Source organism: Drosophila willistoni (genome assembly GCF_018902025.1).
Source record: "Drosophila willistoni isolate 14030-0811.24 chromosome XR unlocalized genomic scaffold, UCI_dwil_1.1 Seg144, whole genome shotgun sequence".
Lineage (NCBI taxonomy): Eukaryota > Metazoa > Arthropoda > Insecta > Diptera > Drosophilidae > Drosophila > Drosophila willistoni.
The window spans coordinates 569263-591875 of record NW_025814057.1 but is presented as its reverse complement, the minus strand read 5'-3'; the positions used below and the strand labels follow the sequence as shown (position 1 = coordinate 591875).

General features: G+C 38.0%; 3 protein-coding genes and 1 long non-coding RNA gene across 4 annotated transcripts; all 4 read right to left on the bottom strand.

The window, feature by feature from the left end:
* Positions 1-1602: 1602 nt before the first annotated feature.
* Positions 1603-2163, bottom strand: LOC6639010 (serine/threonine-protein kinase C; the record flags this gene model as incomplete). Its single annotated transcript, XM_002062543.4, has 1 exon — positions 1603-2163. A coding segment is annotated over one exon (453 nt), but the record flags the coding sequence as incomplete, so codon positions are not given.
* A 2601-nt stretch (positions 2164-4764) lies between these two features.
* Positions 4765-5897, bottom strand: LOC124460718. The gene is made up of 3 exons (XR_006954734.1): positions 5294-5897; positions 5180-5237; positions 4765-4815 (listed from the first exon to the last, which is right to left on the bottom strand). It is a non-coding gene; the product is annotated as an uncharacterized LOC124460718 (long non-coding RNA).
* A 6029-nt stretch (positions 5898-11926) lies between these two features.
* LOC6639011 (vegetative cell wall protein gp1) lies at positions 11927-13469 on the bottom strand. The gene is made up of 2 exons (XM_023179138.2): positions 13332-13469; positions 11927-13252 (listed from the first exon to the last, which is right to left on the bottom strand). The coding sequence occupies exons 1-2, from the start codon at positions 13332-13334 to the stop codon at positions 12083-12085; spliced, it is 1173 nt and encodes a 390-aa protein (XP_023034906.1). The 5' UTR covers positions 13335-13469; the 3' UTR covers positions 11927-12082.
* A 1026-nt stretch (positions 13470-14495) lies between these two features.
* On the bottom strand, positions 14496-21247 carry LOC6639012 (acetylcholine receptor subunit beta-like 1). The gene is made up of 7 exons (XM_002062545.4): positions 21106-21247; positions 20825-21046; positions 18138-18274; positions 17191-17345; positions 16601-17045; positions 15920-16519; positions 14496-15853 (listed from the first exon to the last, which is right to left on the bottom strand). The coding sequence occupies exons 2-7, from the start codon at positions 20886-20888 to the stop codon at positions 15689-15691; spliced, it is 1566 nt and encodes a 521-aa protein (XP_002062581.1). The 5' UTR covers positions 20889-21046; positions 21106-21247; the 3' UTR covers positions 14496-15688.
* Positions 21248-22613: the final 1366 nt, after the last annotated feature.

Below are 22613 nucleotides of genomic sequence, written 5' to 3'. Positions count from 1 at the left end.
TTTTCGAATTGGCTGTTGATCCTGATAAAGATATACTTTATGGGGAAACGAATCATTCTGTGCGTTACAAACATCTGGCCAGATCTATAAGACCATTTGTAAGGGTATGAAAAAGCAACTATCAATTCATCAATCAATCAAAAGATCATCAAACATTTGAGAGTTTATCTCTTTCGCACCTGTTCGACCACCCCGACTAGACAACTAACTAAAATGGAATGGCGATGGGTTTTAAATTAGATTTGTTTACACATTGTTTTTTATTTAGAAGCAGAAGCATCTCCTCAAATTCGTTCAAACCGGTTAAGTTAATGTATTTTGAAAGTATTCTTTTTGTAGATTTATATACTTGCTAGTTTTGGTTTACGACCCGTCAAGATTCGACTCATGCAGAAACCTGCATAAGTAATTATAACCAATTTGTTGGAAATCACAATCACAAGAAGTTATTTAATAAAAAGCCACGCAAGTGGTCCGACCTCAGTGCTATGAGGAATCTCTATCTAAAGCTTCCGTATGCAAATGGTAGTACGTAATTAGATACGATACACTCACTTCCATATTTCTGCGTACAGTCACGCATACAAGAAACATCAAGCAATACGAACTGTCACTGCTTGATAGCATAAAGTTTTACAAGAACCTTTTGAAGGAAGTAGAATTTTAATACTTTTAATATTTCCTACCATAAAACTCTTGAAACATCCTTTTAGTTTTATACATTTTGTGATAGTGTTTGACTTCCAAGGGTGATCAATTCGGGTAACAGAACAGCCATAAGTTGAGCTACCATTATAGTTACGAAACATTGTCATTTGCTACAATTAAAAAATAAAAATATGATTTTGAAGCGGAACACCGTGAACGTCGAGTTATGAGAGTAACTTTGCGACTTCAGGCCTTTTTGTGATTAATGGCATTCCAGTCAAGTACAAGATGAGAAAACGAGAACGAATCTCATACAATTTCGACACATTTATTGTGCTTTGATGGGCTGTGAATATGATTATTATTGTTATAATAAAAAAAGACTCCCCCAAAGACCTTGGCTCAATGAATGAAATATTCAAAATACCAGTCGAAGAGTAGATAGATGGTTTTTGGTTCGTTTACAAATAATTTACGTTTATTTATTTACTTTACTTTTTGCAAATCAACAATTAACTGAATACTTTTTATTGTTTTGCGCTCATAGAACATCATTTGTCTCTTTGTACTTTGCTGTTATGTTTTGTTTCGTTTTTCTCTCATTCATTCTTTCTTGGCTTTTCGTATTATTTGATTCGTTTTTCATCGCAAGTGGCGTGGGAAACGACTTTGTTTAGGATTTTAGTTATAGAATCGATAGAGTATAGATCGAAATTGATTGGATTGGTAGTTGAGTGGTTTATGTGGTTTTATGTGCTTGGTTAATGCTAGTTACAGTTCCAAGTAAAGTTGGGATAGGTGGTGGTGCAGGTGGTTGTGGTTGGTGTGTTGGTGATGCAGATAGAGTTGAAAGCGGGGACCAGAAACGGAAACGGAAACAGGAACGGGATCGGGGTGTGGGAAGAGAAAATATTTTTGGGTAAAGTGAATAAAAAAACGGCAAAATATGTTGTGTATGTAGAAAAAATTATAGAATAAAACATATATTAAATAAGGTTAGACAAATTTAAGTGCTAAAAGTCGCCCTTGATATTGTTCGTATTTATCTCAATAGCGACAGTTTTAATAGCGACGCAGACGGTAGAAACGTCTTACATAGACTGGGCGACGGTACTGATAGCCGCTCTTGCTGCTGAACGAATGGCCAGGCAGTTGCTGCTGCACCAATTGGGGTCCAACCTGGGGAGGCAGGTACTGGGCACGCTGAACAAGTTGCTGAATGGGCTGTGGCTGGATGAATTGTTGGTGAGTAACGGCGGCAACAGGTCGCGCCACAGGACGTGATACTACTGGCCGGGCAATAGGAATTGGAGCAGAAGCCGCAACTGGAATGGGAGCTGGAGCCGGAGCACGGGCAACTGGTGCGGGCTCTTCAATATCAATATATTCCGGTTCTGGTGTGGCTATATCCTGGGGATTTGGACCCTGTGTAGCAGAATCCGGCAACTGGGCGGCAGCGGCATAACCCAATAGGGCCAAGGCAACAAACATAAAGAATTTCTGACGAAACAAAAAAAAAAATCAAACAAAACAGAAAAAAAATTAATAAATTTTTACACTTATTTTTGTGGTCGTTGGTTGTACAAAGTTTATTTTTAGTGACACTTGTGCCTGTCAGATCTCGCACTTGACTCGTTTTCTTTCCTTTTTAGGGTTGTTGTCTCTATTATTATTTATTTATGTTTCTTTATTATTTTTACACCAGCACTTTTCGTTGCTCATTTTTGTTGAATTCCTTTTTTAAGGATCATTACCATTTTTATTGTTAATTTGATTCGGGTTTATTTGTTCACTATACAAAAATATCTCTCAATCGGTAGCGATCAGAGCAATTTCGTCTTTAAGAAGTTCAAAGCACAAATGATGATGAGCTGGTCAGTTTCTATGAAATTTATACTATATCTGGGTATGGTCCGGTTCGCGACTATGTGGGGGCCTGAGAGCAGAGCGAGAGGCGGCAGCTACACCGACGACCGTCAAAAACCCGACGAGAAGACACATACAAACATTTCGGCGGTGTTATAAATAAAGTAACGAAAACAACAGCAGCAACAGCATTAACAACAACAAATTTAAAGCGAAATTTTAATAAAATAAAAACGATGTTTGTTGGCCATTTACGACTAGAAGAAGGGACAGCCGACAATCTCTTTTTGTGTCTTTGGTAGTGTCACGAATCATGCCGAGTCGCAGTCCAATTCAAGATAGACTGATGGAGCGTGTTCTAATGCTAATGTACTCCTTACAAAATCCCACCATCTCACGTCAAGTTCGTTTCCTAAGTCTTCCACGTATTATTATCGTTTCTCATGAACATCTAATAAATCAAAACTAAACCTGCCCGTGTTAAATGCATAAAGCTTTGTTAAGTGACATATTAATTTGTCTTAGATATACCACCATTTCAAAATATTTTTAAAACCACAAATTTGTGTACTTTGGGTAATAGATTTTTTTTTGTGGCAAATTGTAATTGTCTTGTGACATTATGATTTCAATTACATGAAATTGTATAAAAATAATATTTCCTTTAGAACGAAGTTGGATGCCCAACTTACCAAGTGTACCAGCCTAATATTTTATTTGGACTTGCTTTTGAATTATATGACCTAAATTTTTCCATTATTGCCAAACATCCTTCATGCAATGCATAAAAAAGAAATTGAATTGAATCGCCAGTACATTTTACAGTATTGTTCCAGAAGGATTTAAATTTTTTCATTTGATAAAAAAAATGCTTTCCCAAAGTGTATAAAAATATGGCTAAAATCAATAGGCTTTCTTTGCAAAAAGTTTCGCAATGAATCTAGCCTACCAATAATACACGCTATTCTACATTTGGCCTAGTAGTCTATCCCTTATCGCACTCTCTTTTAATTATTTAAAGTTCTAAAGCTATTTCATATAGAAGAGGTTGCGATGGGCAGAAAAACAAAGAGAGAGACCGAGATACCAAGCTTAAGATTTATCATCTAGTAAATATGATAACAATAACATACAAATGTGAATAAAAATGAATAAATTGAATTTTAAGCTGGATTTTAGTTGTTTGCGACAAGCAGTTAAACTTTTTGATAAACAAAAACTTGACAATCATGTCAATTTTGAGGAGATTGTCTATGCCCATCTATTTGTCTACGTCGACGTCTACACTTGACCTCAGCAGAAGCAAATTTAACGGCTTTTGGGCATACATCATTTCCGTTTAACCAAAATATTATTCGTTTTGTATCTTTTTCGTGTGGGGAAATACATTCACCTGTGCCCCATCACATAAACCAATCAAATAAAGTGAAGCAGCCACTTGAGAGCGCCCAAATGCAGTGCCAATAAAAATAATTTTAATAACAATTTATTTCCCTTGGTTTTCTTGTTATAGTTAGTTTATGAAGGTTACAAAACAAACCAAGACAAAAAAAAAGCAAAACAAACCGTGGCTATCACAGGAAATGCCAAATGGATAACATATACAACGGTCGGTGTTCTTCTTATTATTATTATTTTTTTTTTTTTGAAAGTCATCAATTCCAATGGACTGCGGATCATCCAGAATAGATCTTAAAACTAGTCTATAAAAACTTATTGGTAGTTATTGCCACAACATGTGACATCATTTTTGCCTTTCACCTGCGTTTTGGCTGTTATTGATTAATTGTCAACATGAGAGAAGACATATCGGAAATACACATACATACATACATACATAAATACGTATGTATGTACAGTATATATTTGTGAGTGAACATTTTTCATGCAATCTATTGTATTTCGTATATATTTTTACGGTTATTAGAAAATTTAAAAAGTAATTAATAATGCTTTTGATGGCATATTATGTTTCACACAAAAACAATCATAAATCTGGACTTAAACGGACATCATTTTGGCCACTTGACTATTGCGTCAACGCATTTGACTTGCAAAATGTGTCATTCGAATGATTCTATACAGAAATCGAGTATAGAGAAAAACAAAAGCTTTGTTGGTATATATAAATCATGGACAAGGGCGTGGCAGATTTATGTCTATATATAGTGGAGTAGCTCTGTTTTAGATTTACCTGTTTTGTTTTTCTCTTTTTTAAATATATTCTTGATAGTTTCTGTGTGATTGTGACCCAACACCGGAACTAAATCAACTTTTCCACAAATTAGCATAGACACAGAGCTAAAATGAGACGGAAAGAGAGAGAGAGGAAGCATGAGGTCGAGAGAGAAATAGAAAGAGTAAGGAAGATAAACATGGCTATCACTTAATTGAATCAATAGCTATAAGCCGATATTCGGATGGGAATTAAATTAAATGCCGGCAATCGAAATCTTCTATATATTTATGTTCATATCATTAGCTAAATGCCTGGCCAAGCCAATTAACTGCCCACACTTCTGATAAACAGAAGAATAAAACAGCCCCAAAAAACAAATCGATAAGATTCAAATGAAAATATATACAATACGAACGCACATATATGGAAGCCATTGACCGATCGTTTAGTGGAATTCCTTGAGTTCACGTGCCCAACTGAACTTACCTTGGACCAACACCTTTATTTAAATGATGATGTTCTAAACTTGGCTGAAATCCATATACTAAAAATAATAAATCTGTTAGTTTTAATAGGTAAATTTGTTTTGGTGGTATTTACAAGACGACAAGACTTGCTGTTGATAAGCACAAAAGATTCCCACGTTTTGGCATAAATTTGCTTATACACATATATATACATAAACATATATATGTATATATGCAGACGATGTATGTATATACCTTATTGGATCAAAGACACGCCTCATTGTCTGACTGCCGGTTTCATTAGCATTTGAATACTTTTCAGCGCGTGTGAAGAGCCAAATACAACAAATCATTCTCATTATCATCGCCATCGAACGCTGTCCCCTGTTGTTTTCCAATCGACTTGGTCGGTAGATAGGAAAAATGCAAACACGGCGTATGCGCAATGCAATTTTTATGGTATGATTATTAATCTAGCTACTCATTTGGGCTCCAACGGATTCGACCTCAGCAGCAAATTAGCCGAAGCACAAATACACAAGCGATAGTATCAGTGCTTCCCATCGTGTTATTTGTCAAGTGTTGGCACAATGCCTCGTAAATTTTGTACGTGTTTCCGCACATTCACCACCACCAGGCTCATAAGAACCACCAGCGGTACCAACGGTACCAAGTGGTCAGTCAGTCAGCAGTTAATGTCGACATTATGAATATTCAATAAATTACGCAAAAGTATAACAAACACTAAAAATTAATAATAGAGACAAAATTTAAAAAAAAAATATCTTAACAAAGTTTTAATACTCTAGCCGTCAGCTGAAACTAAAATCAAATATACCAGTTCAATTCATTATGAAGCTACCGTTTCTAGATTGAATTACTATCCAATTACTATAGACCACGTTATGGCGTAACTGAAACAAAAAAGTAATTACGTTACAGTCGGCACGCAAGTCATATGAACAAGGGCATATGCTCTTATTTTATATTTTGTGGAAACCTTAAAATAATATAATTTAGGCCTTAAAAAAATTTAACTGCAACAACAAAGCGTTGAGAATATTCTCATACACTTGAAAACATTCAAAAGTGCTTCAATAAATTATTTTAAAATAGCCATTCAAACAATCAAAATTTCCGCCTCTGCATTTTGGCTAATAAAAAAAGGGGAGAAACACACTTTGCACTTCAATCAATTCAATTTTGACCTACTACACTTGTGGCAATCCAGCACGCAGGCCTTTCCGACTTTGATTGATCTGTACAATTTCGAGAACTTTGCGGAAGAGTTGTTTGGGCAGTATGCAAATCCATTGCTAGCCAAAATGTCAATCCAGATTCATAGTCAAAGACTATCGACAACATACCCGATACTCGAGACACACGGGCGGCGGACGACACACGCGCAGTGAAAGCCGCACCAAAGAGAACATCAAAGTTAATAGGCAGCATAAATTAATTATTGAAATTAGTAGCTATCGACGAGAACGCCATCTAATCATTTATTTAACTTAGTAATTAGTTTTTTATCGCTCTTTTCATAATTTGCCACGCAAAAAAATTAAACAATAGAAATATAAACGGAGGAACAAACCAAAAAAAACCAATCGCAAAATGGCAACACTACCAAAGTCTGAAGACTGACAGCGACGCGTCGTCAATGGCTCGAAGCTAGTAATTTGTAGATTTTTTGCAGTATTTTGGCAGCATTTTAACAGCTCGTGCCGCCGTTAAAATCGTCAAAAAATTAAAACGGACCAAAAAATCACCAATCAAGCCATTGGTTTTGTTTTTAATTTTTGTTCGATATATTTGCAGAAAAATGGAATAAAACAACTACACAAATTGAAAAGCAGGCAAATCTATATAAATATAGAAGGTGTAAATGTATAACATATGTATGCATGGCGATTACTAATATAACACTATACTACGGTCAAAGGACGTACACAAACAGAAGCCGTGGTTAAGCTCCTTGATAATTTTTTGTCAACTTGAATACATTTTTTTGGGAAATAAGTGTTCTGATCTTTGGTTTGCCCTTATAATGTTAACAAATTTAAAGCTCATTAAGACTGTGGTGATTCAAAGTAAAAAACAATCAAGCAAACACTTAAAAATCAATCAAAATGGAAACGAAATGTCGCCATCAAGAGTAAGCTTTATTTTCATTCATAGTTTGATTTCGTTTACTGTGGTGGGTGACAAATCTAGTTCATAGATGGAAACAAACAAAAAACATCATCACATGACACTGATTGCCATAGTGTTTTTAATACCTCAATCTACACAATAAAATACATATAACTTTAGCTTTAAGCCAAAGTTTAACTTGTTCTTGGTAGCGGGTCCAAGAGTGAATATACGAAAACGAGTCGATTTAAATGTTTATATTTATATCCCATTTGAGTTAATTTGCACAAATGCAAATGCTCATTATAAAGCCCGAATGTTGATAGTGGTGGTGGCTAATGGCCAGGTCAGAACCAGTTTCAGCCATAAGCTAGCGTTGAGCTGGCAAAAAGATGATGACGATGATGATGCGAACCGACGAGATGTTCTTAAATGGCCCGCCGCTTCGTCTGCCAAAGAAGTTGCTGTAAATGTTCTTATAGCCACCTCCAATGAATATGAATGAGTGGAACTAACTTAATTGTGTGGATTTGCCAATGAATCAAATCGGCTCATTTGTGACTAATGCTGTGACATTGTTTGAGTGCAGCAGCTAAATCAGTTGCCGTTGTCTATTGATTTAAATGATTTTTCGCTTGGTTGCTGCTGCTGCTGCTGCTGCCTTTTGTTGTATATATCTGCTAGTGTATCTGCATCTCTGTGTGTAAGGCCAAGGTTGAAAATTGTAAAGAGATTGTAAAGATCGGTTTAACAGAGCGTCTTCGGATTTGCATTTTTATGTATACGCATTGTGGGTAACGATTGACTGAGGCTACTTTAAGTTGCTTGTGTATTGTATTTGACATGTATTATGGATTTGTTTGACAAGTTGCTGTCAGCTGAGGCCTTATGGCGCACGACCCACATAGACAGAGGCATATTGCAGACAATGGCTGAAAATCCAGCGAAATAAACAAATAGAGCCAAAAATAGACGTGCCGTTAATTGCTTCACGCTCACCCGGCCCGGACTATAAAATTTGTTTAACAAAAGTTAAGACAACTCGATACATAGGCGCCAATCGGGCCAATCTTCATCATCATCTATGTAGTTGTCTGCATATTTGTCGCTCAATGCATTGTCTAGGCCTCCGCTCATTTGATTAATGTTTCGGCTTTTTGTTCATTACTAATTAAATTTTAATATTATAACAAAGTGCCTTGATTTTATGCTAATCCTACCCAAAACCTGACTTTAGTAATTTAAAATCGTTTACACACATTTCAGCAATTACCCGCGACCCTACCACTGCCTTCCCCCACCAACAAACTCATGCTCAATAATACTTTGTGCTATTTTTAAACCAAATCCCTGACATAAGTCTTAATTTAATCTAATAAAATGGCGCCTTGGTCGTCGTTAAATTTATCTTAAGGGGATTGCCATTTGTATGAATTAAATAAAGTCAATTCTCAATCTAATGTCAGTAATGTCTGACAGAAGAGATTCTTATGGATGAAAATACAAATTGATCGCCAATTGTGTTGCCCCTCCCAATACACCCATGGATAACGTTTCCAAGCCCAAATATCTAGATTGGCTACATGTATAATTGGCAATTACAGATGCTAAACGTTTCTGTTCACGCTCAATCATAATTCGCAGCTGCCAATTGTTGTTATTTGTTAATTTCTGCTGCTGCTGCTGTTGCTGTTGCTCTTCGTTTTTTAATTTTTTGTTGAAAATTTGATTTATATGCCATCACTTGAACGCTCAGAAGGTTAACAGTTGTTAAACTTTTATATACTTATATTGATTAATTTATGCTCAGTTCAAGTCTCGGCAAGCAACTGTGTCTAACAGTCAGATGCGGCAGCAGATGTGGCAACAAGGGGCGGTTACCGCCAATACAATGCGATTATATCGGTCAGCTGTATCAGGAAGTTGTAGTTAGTCAGTTATAAATGAAGACGTCAAGCAATACCCCATCTCAGACATAATTCCATTATCCGTTTTTGCATTTGCATGGGTAAACACATTTAAGATGATGAACAATTTTTATTGATTTGTTTTTTTTTAAACAAAGTTGACATACTTTAATCTGGAAAAGCACCAGACAAGTTTGTAGTTATTTATTAGAAGTTTATGTTTCACAATAAATGTATGCAGCCATCTCTGTCGATCAAGCCAACATTTTTATAAACTTTTATCCATGTCACTGCGATGAGTCATTTTTGTGACCCGGTAATATTCATATATTGGAAAAAAAATCGAATTCCATTAAATATTTATATAAAGCGCTTTGTATAAAGCTCGGCTTGGCTTGACTTAGGTCAGCAAAGACACGAACCATACCCGCCCTGAGTTCTGCCACGCTGACATTATGAATAACTTGGCTATCTCAAGCGATTCAACCTACTTGCATAGTTTGGGGCTAAAACTATAATTAGAGATGGCTTATAGCTAAGAGCCATATCTACAGCATCTAAGAGTTGCATGCGTGAATGATTTTCACGTCGAGTTTTTCTTTTGTAATTTTTGTTTTCTTTGGTTTTAAACGGGGGCCGGGAGGTTTAAGCGCTTCGACCTGCCGTCTACACAAATCATCGTACGCAATGTTTGCTCAAAAACATTTAAGTGCGTTACGACTGCCGTTGCTGCTATTGTTGGCAGTTGCTCCGTTATTTTGAGTAGCTTTTCGTTTCCTACCGAATGACTTGGACCAAAAAAAGAGCTAAAGAAGCAAAGAGGCAAGTAAGCCAAGGGCAATTTCGCCTTTTGATGGATTTACAAGGGGCGTCGCTAATTACGTTATGAAGAATTTCGCCAGGGGCATACATTACGTATACGTAATATGTCTGACAGCAGCAGCTATCCGCTTCTTAGGCATTAATCATTGGACGCTATTATGACTTTATTTCTTGGCATGCCTATTATGTCATAATTATAAATTTATCAATTAATATTATTTTTTCGATTATAGAATAATTAAAGAATTTTTGGCGGGGGAAGTTGAAGCGATTCTTCTTTTAGCCGCTGGCCAAATGTTTACTAATTAACAGAAAAATAATAATTTCGTTTAAAATTGTTTAATATATTGAATACTCGCATTTACATTTGCGTGCCTCATCAATGTGAATGTGAATGACTGTGCCGGAATATTTATAACTCGTTTTGGGAAATTACACCCGGATAGAATGGGATGGCATATCGTAGAGTCAGAGATGAGATATGTTTAGTTGGAGGCTCTGTCGATAGTATTGATATGACAACAAATTGGCAATGATCATTATGAATAGAACATTTGCAAATGAACTAATGAACTTGTTCTTCGAAACAAAGAGCCAAAACAATGCGTGGCAAAACGTTTGACATGCCGCAAAACAACAAATTCATGTAATAAATCAAGCAAACAAGCAACTTTAACTGCAACTACAACTAACTGCAGCTGCAGCAGATAAAAAAATAAAAATGAAATGCGAAAAAATCAAAAGCAACAAAAAAGGAAAAAATACATAAATCACACCCAGTAGACTCACATAAGAGGGTTTCTCGTAAAGTTCTCTCTCTCTCTGTCCCTTTCTTTTCAACATGGGCGATTACAGATTGTTCATCGAGCCTTAGCTTACTACAACTTTTGAGGCAGCCCATGTACTCGTTAAGACGTTAATCAAAAGCCAACTGGGGGCTCTAGGGCTAGACTTTTTTCTTTTTTTTGTTTCATGGTGTCCACTAGCAGCAAAATCGAAGGCCGACTAAATATACTTATGTAATTAGTAGCAGCAGCAACAGGCCCAGACTCAGGCCCAAGCTCAAGCCCAAGCCCAAGCCCAGACCCCCTTCTCACCACATCAGTAACCTCTTCCATTCGTCCCGTCATTTGATGAAAAACTAACCAAAAAATTGCACAACAACCACAAATGCACTCACTCATTCACTTGGCGCAGTTGATTTTTTGGGCCTAATGAAGTTGCCTTGGCTAACTCAATTTATTGACTAAATGACTGATGAACCTAACGATTGATTGATTGATTGATTGATTGACTAACTGACTAAGTGACTGACGACAGCTTGTGGGAATTGAGTCGTCCGTCGTCCCGTGTCTCTGACTCTGTCTCTGTCATTATAGCTATCGCCGCTCCTTCTCCTCGTTCATATTTATATTCATTTTTCCATTTTCTCGTTGGCTCGTTGGCACCTTGAATGGGCCAAGTATGGCGATCGATTGATCGTTGGCTAACGTTGGATCGTTATGGGTCTATATGTATATAGTCATTATAGCAAACAGCAAATATACTAAAACCTGAGAATGTTCACGGCTGCTTGACTCAGGTCTTGGAATTTCCGTCAGGCGCCTACTGGAAAAACAAAACATGTGATTGATTTGACCTAACAGAACAACCAGCACCACCAAACCACAAAGAGTCAACAGTCAGCTACATCACAGTTCCCCTGGTCAGTCAGATTCACAAATGCAACTGCAACTGTGCGGCGTGCACTTGAACCGTTGATATTTGGCATCTGCCGCCTCTAATGACCGTCGCAATGAATCTTGGACGCGTCAACAGGCTGTCATAGAGAAGGCCATATGGCTTGTAGTGTTGCCAGCAGCGTTACCAGCTACTCTGAAAGTGTTTAATTGGTTTCAGTTGTGTTTGTTTTTGTTTTTCAATTTATTTGAAAATAACGATATACAAAAGTGTGATGGAAGGGATTGGTATCCAAGCTAGATTTTACATAGAATACTTAATATGGTGGCATAGGAGATAAAGAGAGTGATAGAGATAGAGTATCAATGACTGACCCTTGCTTAGAAGGTAAAGGGAGTATTCGGCTTGTTGTAATTATAACCATCGGGACCCAAAGAACCGGCTTCTGGTGGACTAGATGGTGGTTGACCGTACTCCTGAGTGGGCGGTGCTGGTGGTGCAGGTGGTGACGGCTGGTAAGTGGGCTGTGGTGGGGCTGGTGGCGATGGTGGCGATGGTGGGAGTGGCTGGTATGTTTGCTGTGGTGGAGCTGGTGGCGACGGTGGTAATGGCTGGTAAGTGGGCTCTGGTGGAGATGGTGGTGATGGTGGGAGTGGCTGGTAAGTGGGTCCTTGAGGGCTGGGTGGAGTTGGTGGCCTTGGCTGGAAGCTTGGTCCTGGAGGACTGGGTGGTGCTGGTGGTTGTCCATATCCTGGTATCGGGGCAGTGGGTTGCGGTTGAGAAGGTGTCACTTCATTGTCACCGGACGGAGGTAAATATTCGCCAACTGGTGGAACACTTGGTCGTGGTGGTGGTGTTTGTGGTTCTAGTGGTGAAGGTCTATATGTTGGGCTCGTTGGCCTGGGCTGCGTTGGTACAGGGGCTGGTGGTTGCGGGCGAATTGGAGGACGTGGCTTAGGTTGGTCTGGTGGCAAATACTCTGGGCCAGGCTGTGGTGCAGGTGGTTGAGGTTGACGCGGTGGCTGAGCCGGTGGCTGGCCGTACGTCGGAGAAGGACGCGGTGGTGGTGGTGGCGGTGGTGCAGGTTGACTTGGGGGTGGCCCAACCGATGGAGGAGGACGTGGTGGTGGTGCAGGCTGAGTTGGTGGCGGCCCATATGACGGAGAAGGCCGCGGTGGTGCAGGTTGACTTGGGGGTGGCCCAACGGATGGAGGAGGACGTGGTGGTGGCACAGGCTGAGCTGGTGGCTGGCCATACGACGGAGAAGGTTGCGGTGGCGGAGCGGGTTGAGCCGGTGGTTGTCCATACGATGGACGAGGACGCGGTGGTGCGGGAGGCTGAGTTTGTGGAGGCACATATCCTGCGTCCGGCACTGTAGGAGCCGGTGCTGGAATTAGACCCGAATCCTCGATACCGTTGCCAGAAGGCGGCGGTGGAAATGGCACCGATGGCTCCTTATAGTGGTATCCATCCTCTTGTAAATCCGTATCCAAATGTGAAACATCCGCTTGAACGACGGCAATCAAAGCCACCAGAGGTAACAAAAGGCGCTACAAATAGATATTAAAAACAGATAGTTAAAGTAAATGCTAAAGCTTTCGATGCTAGACAGGGCAGGGCAAAACGTACCATTTTTCGCGGCTTTTCCAAATTTTCCTTACACTCACGATCTCTATTACCGGTTTAACTAAAAATATATCCACTGGGTTAGCAGTCTGTCTAGGCTGAGCGGCAACGATGATGACGACGACGTCTTCGCTGCAAAATCGAAAAATCAAATGATGCCCAAAACGTTCTCCCTTGGCGAATTTATACCAAGCTCGTTGAGATGTGCTAGCTTTTTGAGCTGGCCAACTAGTTTTGGCTCAGTCGAAGCTAGGGGAGACGACTCAACGTCGTCATCGTCATCATCGTCATCATCGTCATCATCATCATCATCATCATCAACAACATGTACAGCATGATGATCGTCATCGTCTTAGACGTTGTCGCTGTTGCCGTTTCTGTTGCCGTCGTGATGCTGCAACCTTTTTGCCAAGTTGTGTACTAGTGCTTGGTAATCAGCGGCGATTGTAAGTCAATAACAGAGCGTACTAGTTAGAATTTGTTGTGTAGGGTTTATTTAATAATTTGAACAAATTATGACCCAACCAGGAACCACTCAAAGTTTATCAGCAAATAGAATCAAAAGCAGGCAGAATTCACAACAAATGCGTGCGGAGGCGTGAGAATGATTAATGTGTGAAATTTTTTGTAGATAGTATTTTCCATATTTTTAGACAGATTATTTTTTGAGAAATTGCGAGGTAATCTGATCAAATGCCTGACGGGTAAGTCAGTCGTCGTGATAGGAATGCTGTCGAGTTACATAAAGATAATCATAAAAACACGGCAACCCCCAACCTCGACTCAAACATTGACTTCGACTTTATTGATATTTATAGCACTGGACATGGTAAGCAATGCTGAAAACGTATTTCAATTGACATAATCAATTCTTCACAGGGGCGTAGCAAGTTGTAGGAGACCTGCTATGAATTTGGTTGACAGTCAAAAAGTTCTTAATCCTTATATAATCCGATAAACAATTATTTTATAGCCTAATAAAGAAAGTATGCAAGTCCTTTGAATAACAAAAACTTTCCAAGAGTTTGAAAAATGATCAAGACTCGCCAAAGGAATATTCTAGCCACTTCCATGGGTATGTGTGACCAATAATGTTATAGCTGACTAAATAACTGTCAATACCAATTAATTAGTCAGCCAATTATCTAAGTTCAAAAGGCAAATAAATTAATTAACTTTGAATTTTTATTGGTTTGTCTTTTGCTTGGTTTGGTGAAGCATTTACAAATCTTTTTTCTGTGTTTGATTTATTCATCTTACAATTAAAACAAAAAAATCCGTACGCTAAGTCGGAATACCGACTTCTAAGATACCCTTTACCAGAATTAAGTAGCACACCAAATGCCATAGTCAAGTTCATGTTCAGCAATAAGATCTGGGCATGATACTGATTAAAGTTATGCTATCCTTTATTCTGACTAGTCGACGGACAGACTGAGTCTTGTGGTTGCTGATTGAGGATATATTTATATAGTATATAAATATGTATGTATGCATATGGTTAGACAAGGGCGTATAACTTGGAGTTTGCATTTCTCACCTTCTATCCTTATTATTATTGGGGTAGAGGGCATAATTAGTTATACTTAAACTTAATTCGTCGTAAGAAGTTGGAAATTGCCATAGTCAAGTTCAAGTTCAGCAATTTGACTGAGATCTGGTACTGATCAAAGTTATGCTATCCTTTATGCTGAGAATTGGACTGGCCAACGGACAGACTGAGTCTTGTTGGGGGTGATCGGGAATATATGTATATAGTATATAAATATGTATGTATGCATATAGTTAGACACGGGCATATATTTTGGAGTTCGCATTTCACACCTTCTATCCTTATTATTATTGGGGTAGAGGGCATAATTAGTTATACTTAAACTTAATTCGTCGTAACAAGTTGGAAAACAGTGGTTGTTGTTGTTGTTGCTTTTGTTATAATCTTAAAATTAATTAGTTTTTCATTAAATTTAAAATTATTACAAATTAGATGGCTAAACGTACACACAATTCCGCTAGCTATGAACAATTGTTGTTGCTTTAAATTGCTGTTGCAGTTACTGGTGAGAATTTGTTAATTGGTATTTTAGTTGGTTAAATGGCTTTTTGTTTTTGTTTTGTATCTTAATTTTTTCTTTTGGTTTTTTTTACTATCATGGTGTGATTGGTGTGTGGCTAATCCTTTTTCTAAATTTGATGCAGTTTTTCAAGCAATTATAATATTTTATAATGTTTTTTTTTTGCGTTTAATTGTTATTTGTTTAAAATCTAAAAAAACTTCTTTAATTGTTTTTTGTTTTAGTTGTTTTATTGTTGCGTTTGCAATGTTTAACCTTTATTTTTTTTGTGTGCTTTGCCACTTTCGTTTACTTTCCGCGATAAATTTCAATAATGCGATCCTGATCAACATATTCAAAGATATGTGGAGCATCCATGAGAATACCAACAGTTCCTGCCGTAGTGACAATGAAGAAAATGTACAACTGCAAGCGATCAATGACCATGGCAACATATTTCCAATCCTCGCGAGTCTGCAAAACGAGACCAGGAAGAAATTAGGATCTGTGAAAAGTCTCCTTGATTGAAAGCAGGCTTACCTGTATGTAGAGATCCTCGTTACGTAAATGCTCAGCGATGAACTCTACCGCCTCGGTAGCCTTACTCGCCTCTGGTGACAATAGAATTGAATCGGAAGACTCACTTTCGCGCCTGCAGCCATCGCCGAGGCCCAGTTCGGCGCCACTGTTCACTTTGCGATTGATTTTGCAATTGGGATGATGGAGATCAGATAGTTCCATTACTTCCATTTTGGATTGCTTGCCACCAATTGCACTGATATGCTTGGGAAGCTCGGCTGGGGAGCCATACGAAGGATGCGGATGGGCTGGCATGCTCATCCCTGGCATTTCCATCATCCAGCGTAGGCGGGTCTTGCGCGGACGCTTCATAAATAGGAAGGCTGGCAGATAGTGTAGAAACACCGAACGTATCCACATGGGCATACGATGGGTGCGTGGACCTCGGAAATTCCAATTGATAATGATCACCGTAACCAGAATAGATACGGTATTCATAATGAAGGTGAATAGCAGATATTTAGCTATAAGCGGCAACACTAGCGAAGTGGGCGGTAAAATTTTGGATACCAACAACAGGAACACAACCAGTGACAGCAAAATACTAATGCCCAATGTGACCTAAGCAATGTGACGGGAAGAGCAACCAGTTTGACTAGAGAATTGACCTTAGCCCTTAACAAGTTAAGCCAACCAACTCACCTTCTCGCCGGCCTCGGCGGGCAAATAGAAAACAAGCACACAGAGAAATGAAATCAACACCGTAGGTAATATCAAATTGACCGTATAGAATAGTGTTTTACGTCGTATTATAATGTAGAAAGTGATATCCGTCTCAGTGGGATGATTGCTATCGCCCTCATAGACATTTAAATAAGCTGGCACCTCAATGATATCCCAAGTACCCGATTTCCAGTAATCCGATAGATCCACAAAGTTCTTATTATTGTACAGGGCCAATGAGACTTGGTCACCATTGAAAGTCCAAGAACCGAATTTCATTATACAAGTCTGCTGATCGAAGGGGAAGTAGGTAACATCAATGGTGCATGAGCTCTGATAAATGGCCGGCGGAACCCACAACACTTCTCCAGTGGGATAGATGAGAACGTTTGATTTGTAGCGGACCTCATAATTGCCATCGGCACTGGAGATAACAAAGAAAAAAAGTTATCAATGTTGGGTTTCCTATAAATTCCTTTACGATCATTGCGAAATCTCCCTCGATTTCATATCGATGGAGTTAATTTATAGTATGTTAGTTAATTAGTTAGTTACTTATAGTTACTCACTTATTGAAGAGCACAATATCCGGTTTCCAAACCTTATCGGGCGGCAGTCGTAGTACACCAATGCCGCCGTAATCAGCCTCATCCCATTGTAGCTGATAGTCGTACCAAACCAAACGTAACCAAACGTTTGATTTCATAATTTGATTTTTCTCATTCTTGTTCGGAATTGATATAGTTCATGGTAAATTGGTTTAATTTTTTTTTGTGATCATGGTGATGAGATATTTTTTTGGTACGATTCGTGTTAATATGCGGATTTATATATATATAAATATGTATATATATTTAGAGATGATTCGAATCGAATCGAATATTTTGCGTACGCATCAAAATTTTCAAACAGAGAGCGAGTGAGAGAAATAGAGAGAGAGAGAGAGAGAGAGAGAGAGAAAGAAATTGAAGGGTTTGGAAGGGAAGGAGGGATACAGTAGTTAAGTCATTATGTTCTTAATTTGATTAGAGTTAGTATTTTGTTCTAAGGCAACTGAATTGTTTGTGTTTTTTTTTCACTACGAACATACATTTATATGGTACAAAGAGACAAGTCAAGGCACAACGAGTAGTACGAGAGTAGTCCTAAAAGTTTCCTAGTAACTCAAAAGAAACTAACAGCAAGGATCTGACCTATATTTACTGAGTGATGGACACAGTCGTCCTTCCATCACTATGACACTGCTCAACGAAGGGTACTTTTCAGAAACTTTTAGGATTGCCCTCGTTGGTGAAACAAAATTTGTTAGTTATGTACAATTTTAATTATTTACAAAGCATTAAAATAAATTAAAAACAGTTTGCACCCTATGTGCATGTTTTGTTTTTTATTGGGTGGGCAGCAACGAAACTCAAGAATATTTTGTTTTTTTTTTTGTTTTTGAAACACAACTTGAAAGTACAATTATACACGCTACTAAAGTTTTGGTTTTTTCTGATTTTGATTGAACACTTACGACATTGATTAGCTGTACGAACGCCAAACCAAATCTTACTCCAACTTTTTGTGTCATATTCTGTACGGGTCGTATGAGTTTATTGTAGCCTCGAAAGAGGTCACGCACCAGGCGCTCTTCATCTTCGGATGCATTGACTAAAATTAACCGAAAACGTAATGGAACCGAAAACAAGGATCACAATGTTAAACAAAAGTACGGGAGAAATTAAAAACAAAAATAAAGGAAACAAACAGTAACGGAGCACGTAAAAGAAAATTAAACATACGTTTTGAAACAAAAATTAAAAAAAAGAAGAAAAAAAGACGGAGAAACAAAGTTTACAAGGATGATTAAAGTATTTCTTTTTGTGGTTTAAGTTTTTTGTTCTTGGCCTTTAATTTTTAAATTTTTGAATGGTCTTATGATGACATATAGCTTAGAAAGAGATAGGAACAGATGGAAATAAAGGTAAAGTGAGAAAGCGAAAGAGAGCGAGAGAGCGAAAGACAGAAAGACAGAAATAGAGGCAGAGAGAGAGAGAGAGAGAGAGAGTTAAAGATTCTTTAAGAAGAAACCGATTTGATACCGATTTGTTCTTTTGGTCTTTGGAATTTGTATAAAAGGAAAATTGTAAGAATGACTAGTAGATTGCTCGATTTGTTGAATGATAATTGTTCAGTTTTTTTGAGAGAGAGAGTCTGTGGTGTGATTTCTGTTACCTCTTTGTATAATGGGGGTGGTGGTTTTGGGGTTTTTTTTTGTGGTGGTGGAAGGGGGGGTTAAAGGAGGACTTGGGGTTATACGCCGCCGCATTTAATTTTCTTTTTGGAGGTATTTTGCCCTAAAACTATCAACTATGAGTGAAACAGTTTTCGTGATTTAAGGCAAATACCTCTTGATTACAAAACAAACAGTCCTAGAGCCTAACTACCATATATAGGGATATATATATTTACATTTATGTATGTAAGTATATACGATACATATGAAAGGACTTTTATATATATATAGTCGTCAGTGCAAAGTGTGAGCATTGCTTCCAACAAACATCTAGATAAAACTTCTCTAAAGGGGCCCGCTGAGTATTAGCTACGAGAATGCTAAACTAATTGATGAAAGAGATGACTATAAATTTTTGGAAGATTTATCCGGGAAACGGAGAGAGGGAGAGCGAAAAGAAGAGGGAAAGAAAATAAATGGCTCTTTCACTCTCGCTCTCTCTCCCTCTCTCTCTGCGCAGTAGCAGATGGACTGGCTTCCCATTACCAGACCACATTCTGGGTCTACTTTTTTTGGGTTTTGTTGCTTCTCTTCCATTTTATGGCCTGTGACCGGGTTATCCTTGTCTACTTATGTGTGGATATATGGAGCAGAAATTGCAATTGCTCTAGGCAGTTGGGTGGGGTGAGATTTTTTGTATGAATGAGTGTGCACATCTGTCTGTGTAGAAGTGAGTGCATGTATGTGTGAGCTATATGTTTGTTATATGGGTACCTAAAAAAATTACTACACTCCTTTTTTGTCGAGGAAGTATTTTCACTTGACTATGTTTCTAAAGTTTTTGGCTTTTTTCACTTTTTCTTGGACTGCTCAGAACAGAAGGAGTATGAATTAAGATTCGGCAGTTGATACAGAAATCTCATTTTTTCAAGTCAATTTGTAATTATTCTTTTCTTTTTTTGTGTCTTTAACAATTGTTTTCTTTTTAAGATTTCGTTTGCTGTTTATATTCATATTATTTTGTCGGTCTCGCTGTGGGTACCCATTCTGCGGCGCCTAAGAGAAAATTTTCAACTACCATATATGATAAAAAAAACAAAAATATATATATATATAGGTAGTAGTAGTAGTAGTAAAACTAAAAAATTTACTAGTTATAAAGAAGAATAAGACTGATAGATAGCAGTAGTATGTGAGTAGTAGGCAGTTAAGTAAGTAAGTAGTAAGTGGTTTTTAGGTATTTTTTGGGGTGTTTAACAGAAAGTTTATCGAGCGATAACTAGGCTAAAGTAGAGCAAGAGAGCGATTATATATATATAAATATAATGTATATTAATGTATATATATATATATAGCGATAAACAGGGACTTATAAGGGCAGAGGGGTGCTACTGTTTTGTTTGGAAAATGTTTGACTACTGAAGTTCTCCAAGGGAAACTGTGATTTTCGGTGTGGGGGGTGAAATTGGCTGGTTTACCTATATATATATAGTAAATGATAGATATATGTATATTTGATTTAATTATTTTAATGATTAGCGCTATTCATGGTTGGATCTTTTTGCAGCATAAGCAGCGAGGCTTTGGCAAATTCTTCGAACGCGACAAATCGGCAAAATTGTGTTGATGTTGGTAGTGTCTTGGCTAATAAGCTATATACACAAAGACATTCAAGTGGTGGTTGGTAGAGGTGGTTGTTGAGTAGTAGTAGTTAGTAATAGTTGAAGAATTGTTATATTGGAGAAGAAGATTGGCTGCTGCTTGGTGATGCAAAGGAATGAGGAATTTGTCAAAGCATCGCTGCTAGGGCTTTGTATAAAATTTAAGAAAAAAATCAAATCATTGCTGGAAAAAAGAGCTGCTAGTTTCCGTTGATATGTATATATATAATAAAGTTTCGAGTAAATATTGGTTGTTGTTCCACTTATATAATTCGTCGAATGTGTCGACTCGACTTTCTTACACACGCACACACGCACACATACCTGTCATCAAAAGCATCCACCCGAGGATGCCTATTAAGAGCCAGGACTTGCTTGTTAGCTCCATGTCCGATCCTATTTTTCCGGACTGGTCTGATCTGGGCTAGGATGGGTTGGACTGATCTAGGCGACTTTTCTTCGGTCTTCCGCGCTCGTTATTAAAACTTACTTACAATTGTTAAGTTGAAACATCTTTCATCAAGTACAAAGGCCTGAGCCCACGCCCTGCGGAACAAATAATCAGTTGATGGATTCGGAACGAGCAGAGAAAAGTTTTCCTTTACCTCAACTTGACTTGATTCAGTTGGAATTCAGTGATTCTTTGTTTAAATTTTTTAACTATGATTTTTACCAATTTTTATTTGATTTTCTGTTAAGATTGTCCGAAATGTTACAACTTTTGCTTCGGCAGTTTGGGTGCGGATTAAATTGAGAGCTCTACTTCGGGATCCTGGATAAAAAATCAATGGGATGCGCACAGCCTCAGCAGCATCAGAGAGGGCAAAGTTCAAGGCGCAAACGCGGATAAACGAAAGAGACAGATAGAAAATGCGAAATACAGAGAGAAGAGATGCAAAATAACAGGGTGGAATTTTGTAAACAAAAGAAAATAACAGCTGTTTGCAGTTTGTTGTTTACACCCTTGCCCCAAGACAGAATAACACTCAACCTTAAACCATCTTTTCCACCTCCAGCATAGCGACTAGCCAGCCCGTTACCAGCGACCATGAAATATAATATACTAAGTTCTGCTGGTGTCTGTATTTCCGCAATTCCGCTTAATTATGATACAAACTCTTTAATTAGTCACCATCACAGCACCGCGTTGAGCCTAAAAATTAGCTATCAAAAAATAAACAACTAATAAAAGCCAACGCCTCAAAAGGTTTTGTGGGCGTTTTGTTTAGCATTTGTTTTTGCAAATACTTCTCGTATTTCTTTTATGATTTGTGTTTAATCACTTTGTAGCCGACACACAGTAGCGGGGATATACAGATACATATGTATATGCACATATATTAATCATTAATATGCGCTAATAATTGATGGAATCCAAATGGTTTAAATAAACTTGGAAAAACCATTTAATCGTTTTTAATTCGTTTTAAAATGACCCTGGTTGGGTGTAAGGACAATTTTTTTTTATAGCTTCTAACAAGCCAAACTCATTATCTATATAAATTGTTTTGTACTATCATATCTAATAATTAAAAAAAAAAAAGGTAAGAGGGTAAAGGAAACTAATGAGGAGTTCCTGACAATCATCAGAGATGTGACCCACAACTTTCAGACAAGTCCTTGGTGGCTGGAAGGTTGAAGGAGTCTACTGGCTCCTGGAATCCAGGAATGTATTTCCATCATCAAATCGCTTCGCCCAAGATATTTGCAACATTTAAGTGATGCCGCAAAACAAACAAACAAAAACAAAGATTATAAAAAAAAACAGAGGAAGAAAAAACGAGAGTTCACAGATTATGCATGCCATATAAAACCCCGTGCTAGACGTTTGGTAATGAAAGCATATTTTTGCATTGTTGATGCTGGATACTGGATGCTGGGTGCTGGCTGAATGCCTCATGATGATGAGTTTTATGTGCAGGCATGACAGCGCAATACAACTTACAATACACAAGCCAAAGACGAACAACGAAAGACTCTGGCCACGAACGTGCAAAAGTTATGAGACATGTGTGTGGTGTGGTGACTGCTGAAAAGTAGAAAAAACACAAACCGAAACCAAAAAAAAAAAAGAAACACACACAGCAGCTCTAAGGTCGCCACGAAAAGAGGC

Coding starts and splice junctions, on each gene's coding strand:
- LOC6639012 (XM_002062545.4), bottom strand. CDS start 20,888: ATGGAGCTAACAAGCAAGTCCTGGCTCTTAATAGGCATCCTCGGGTGG. Junction 17,046..17,190: donor GATATTGTGCTCTTCAATAA/GTGAGTAACTAT, acceptor TGTTATCTCCAG/TGCCGATGGCAATTATGAGG. Junction 16,520..16,600: donor CCGCCGAGGCCGGCGAGAAG/GTGAGTTGGTTG, acceptor CACATTGCTTAG/GTCACATTGGGCATTAGTAT.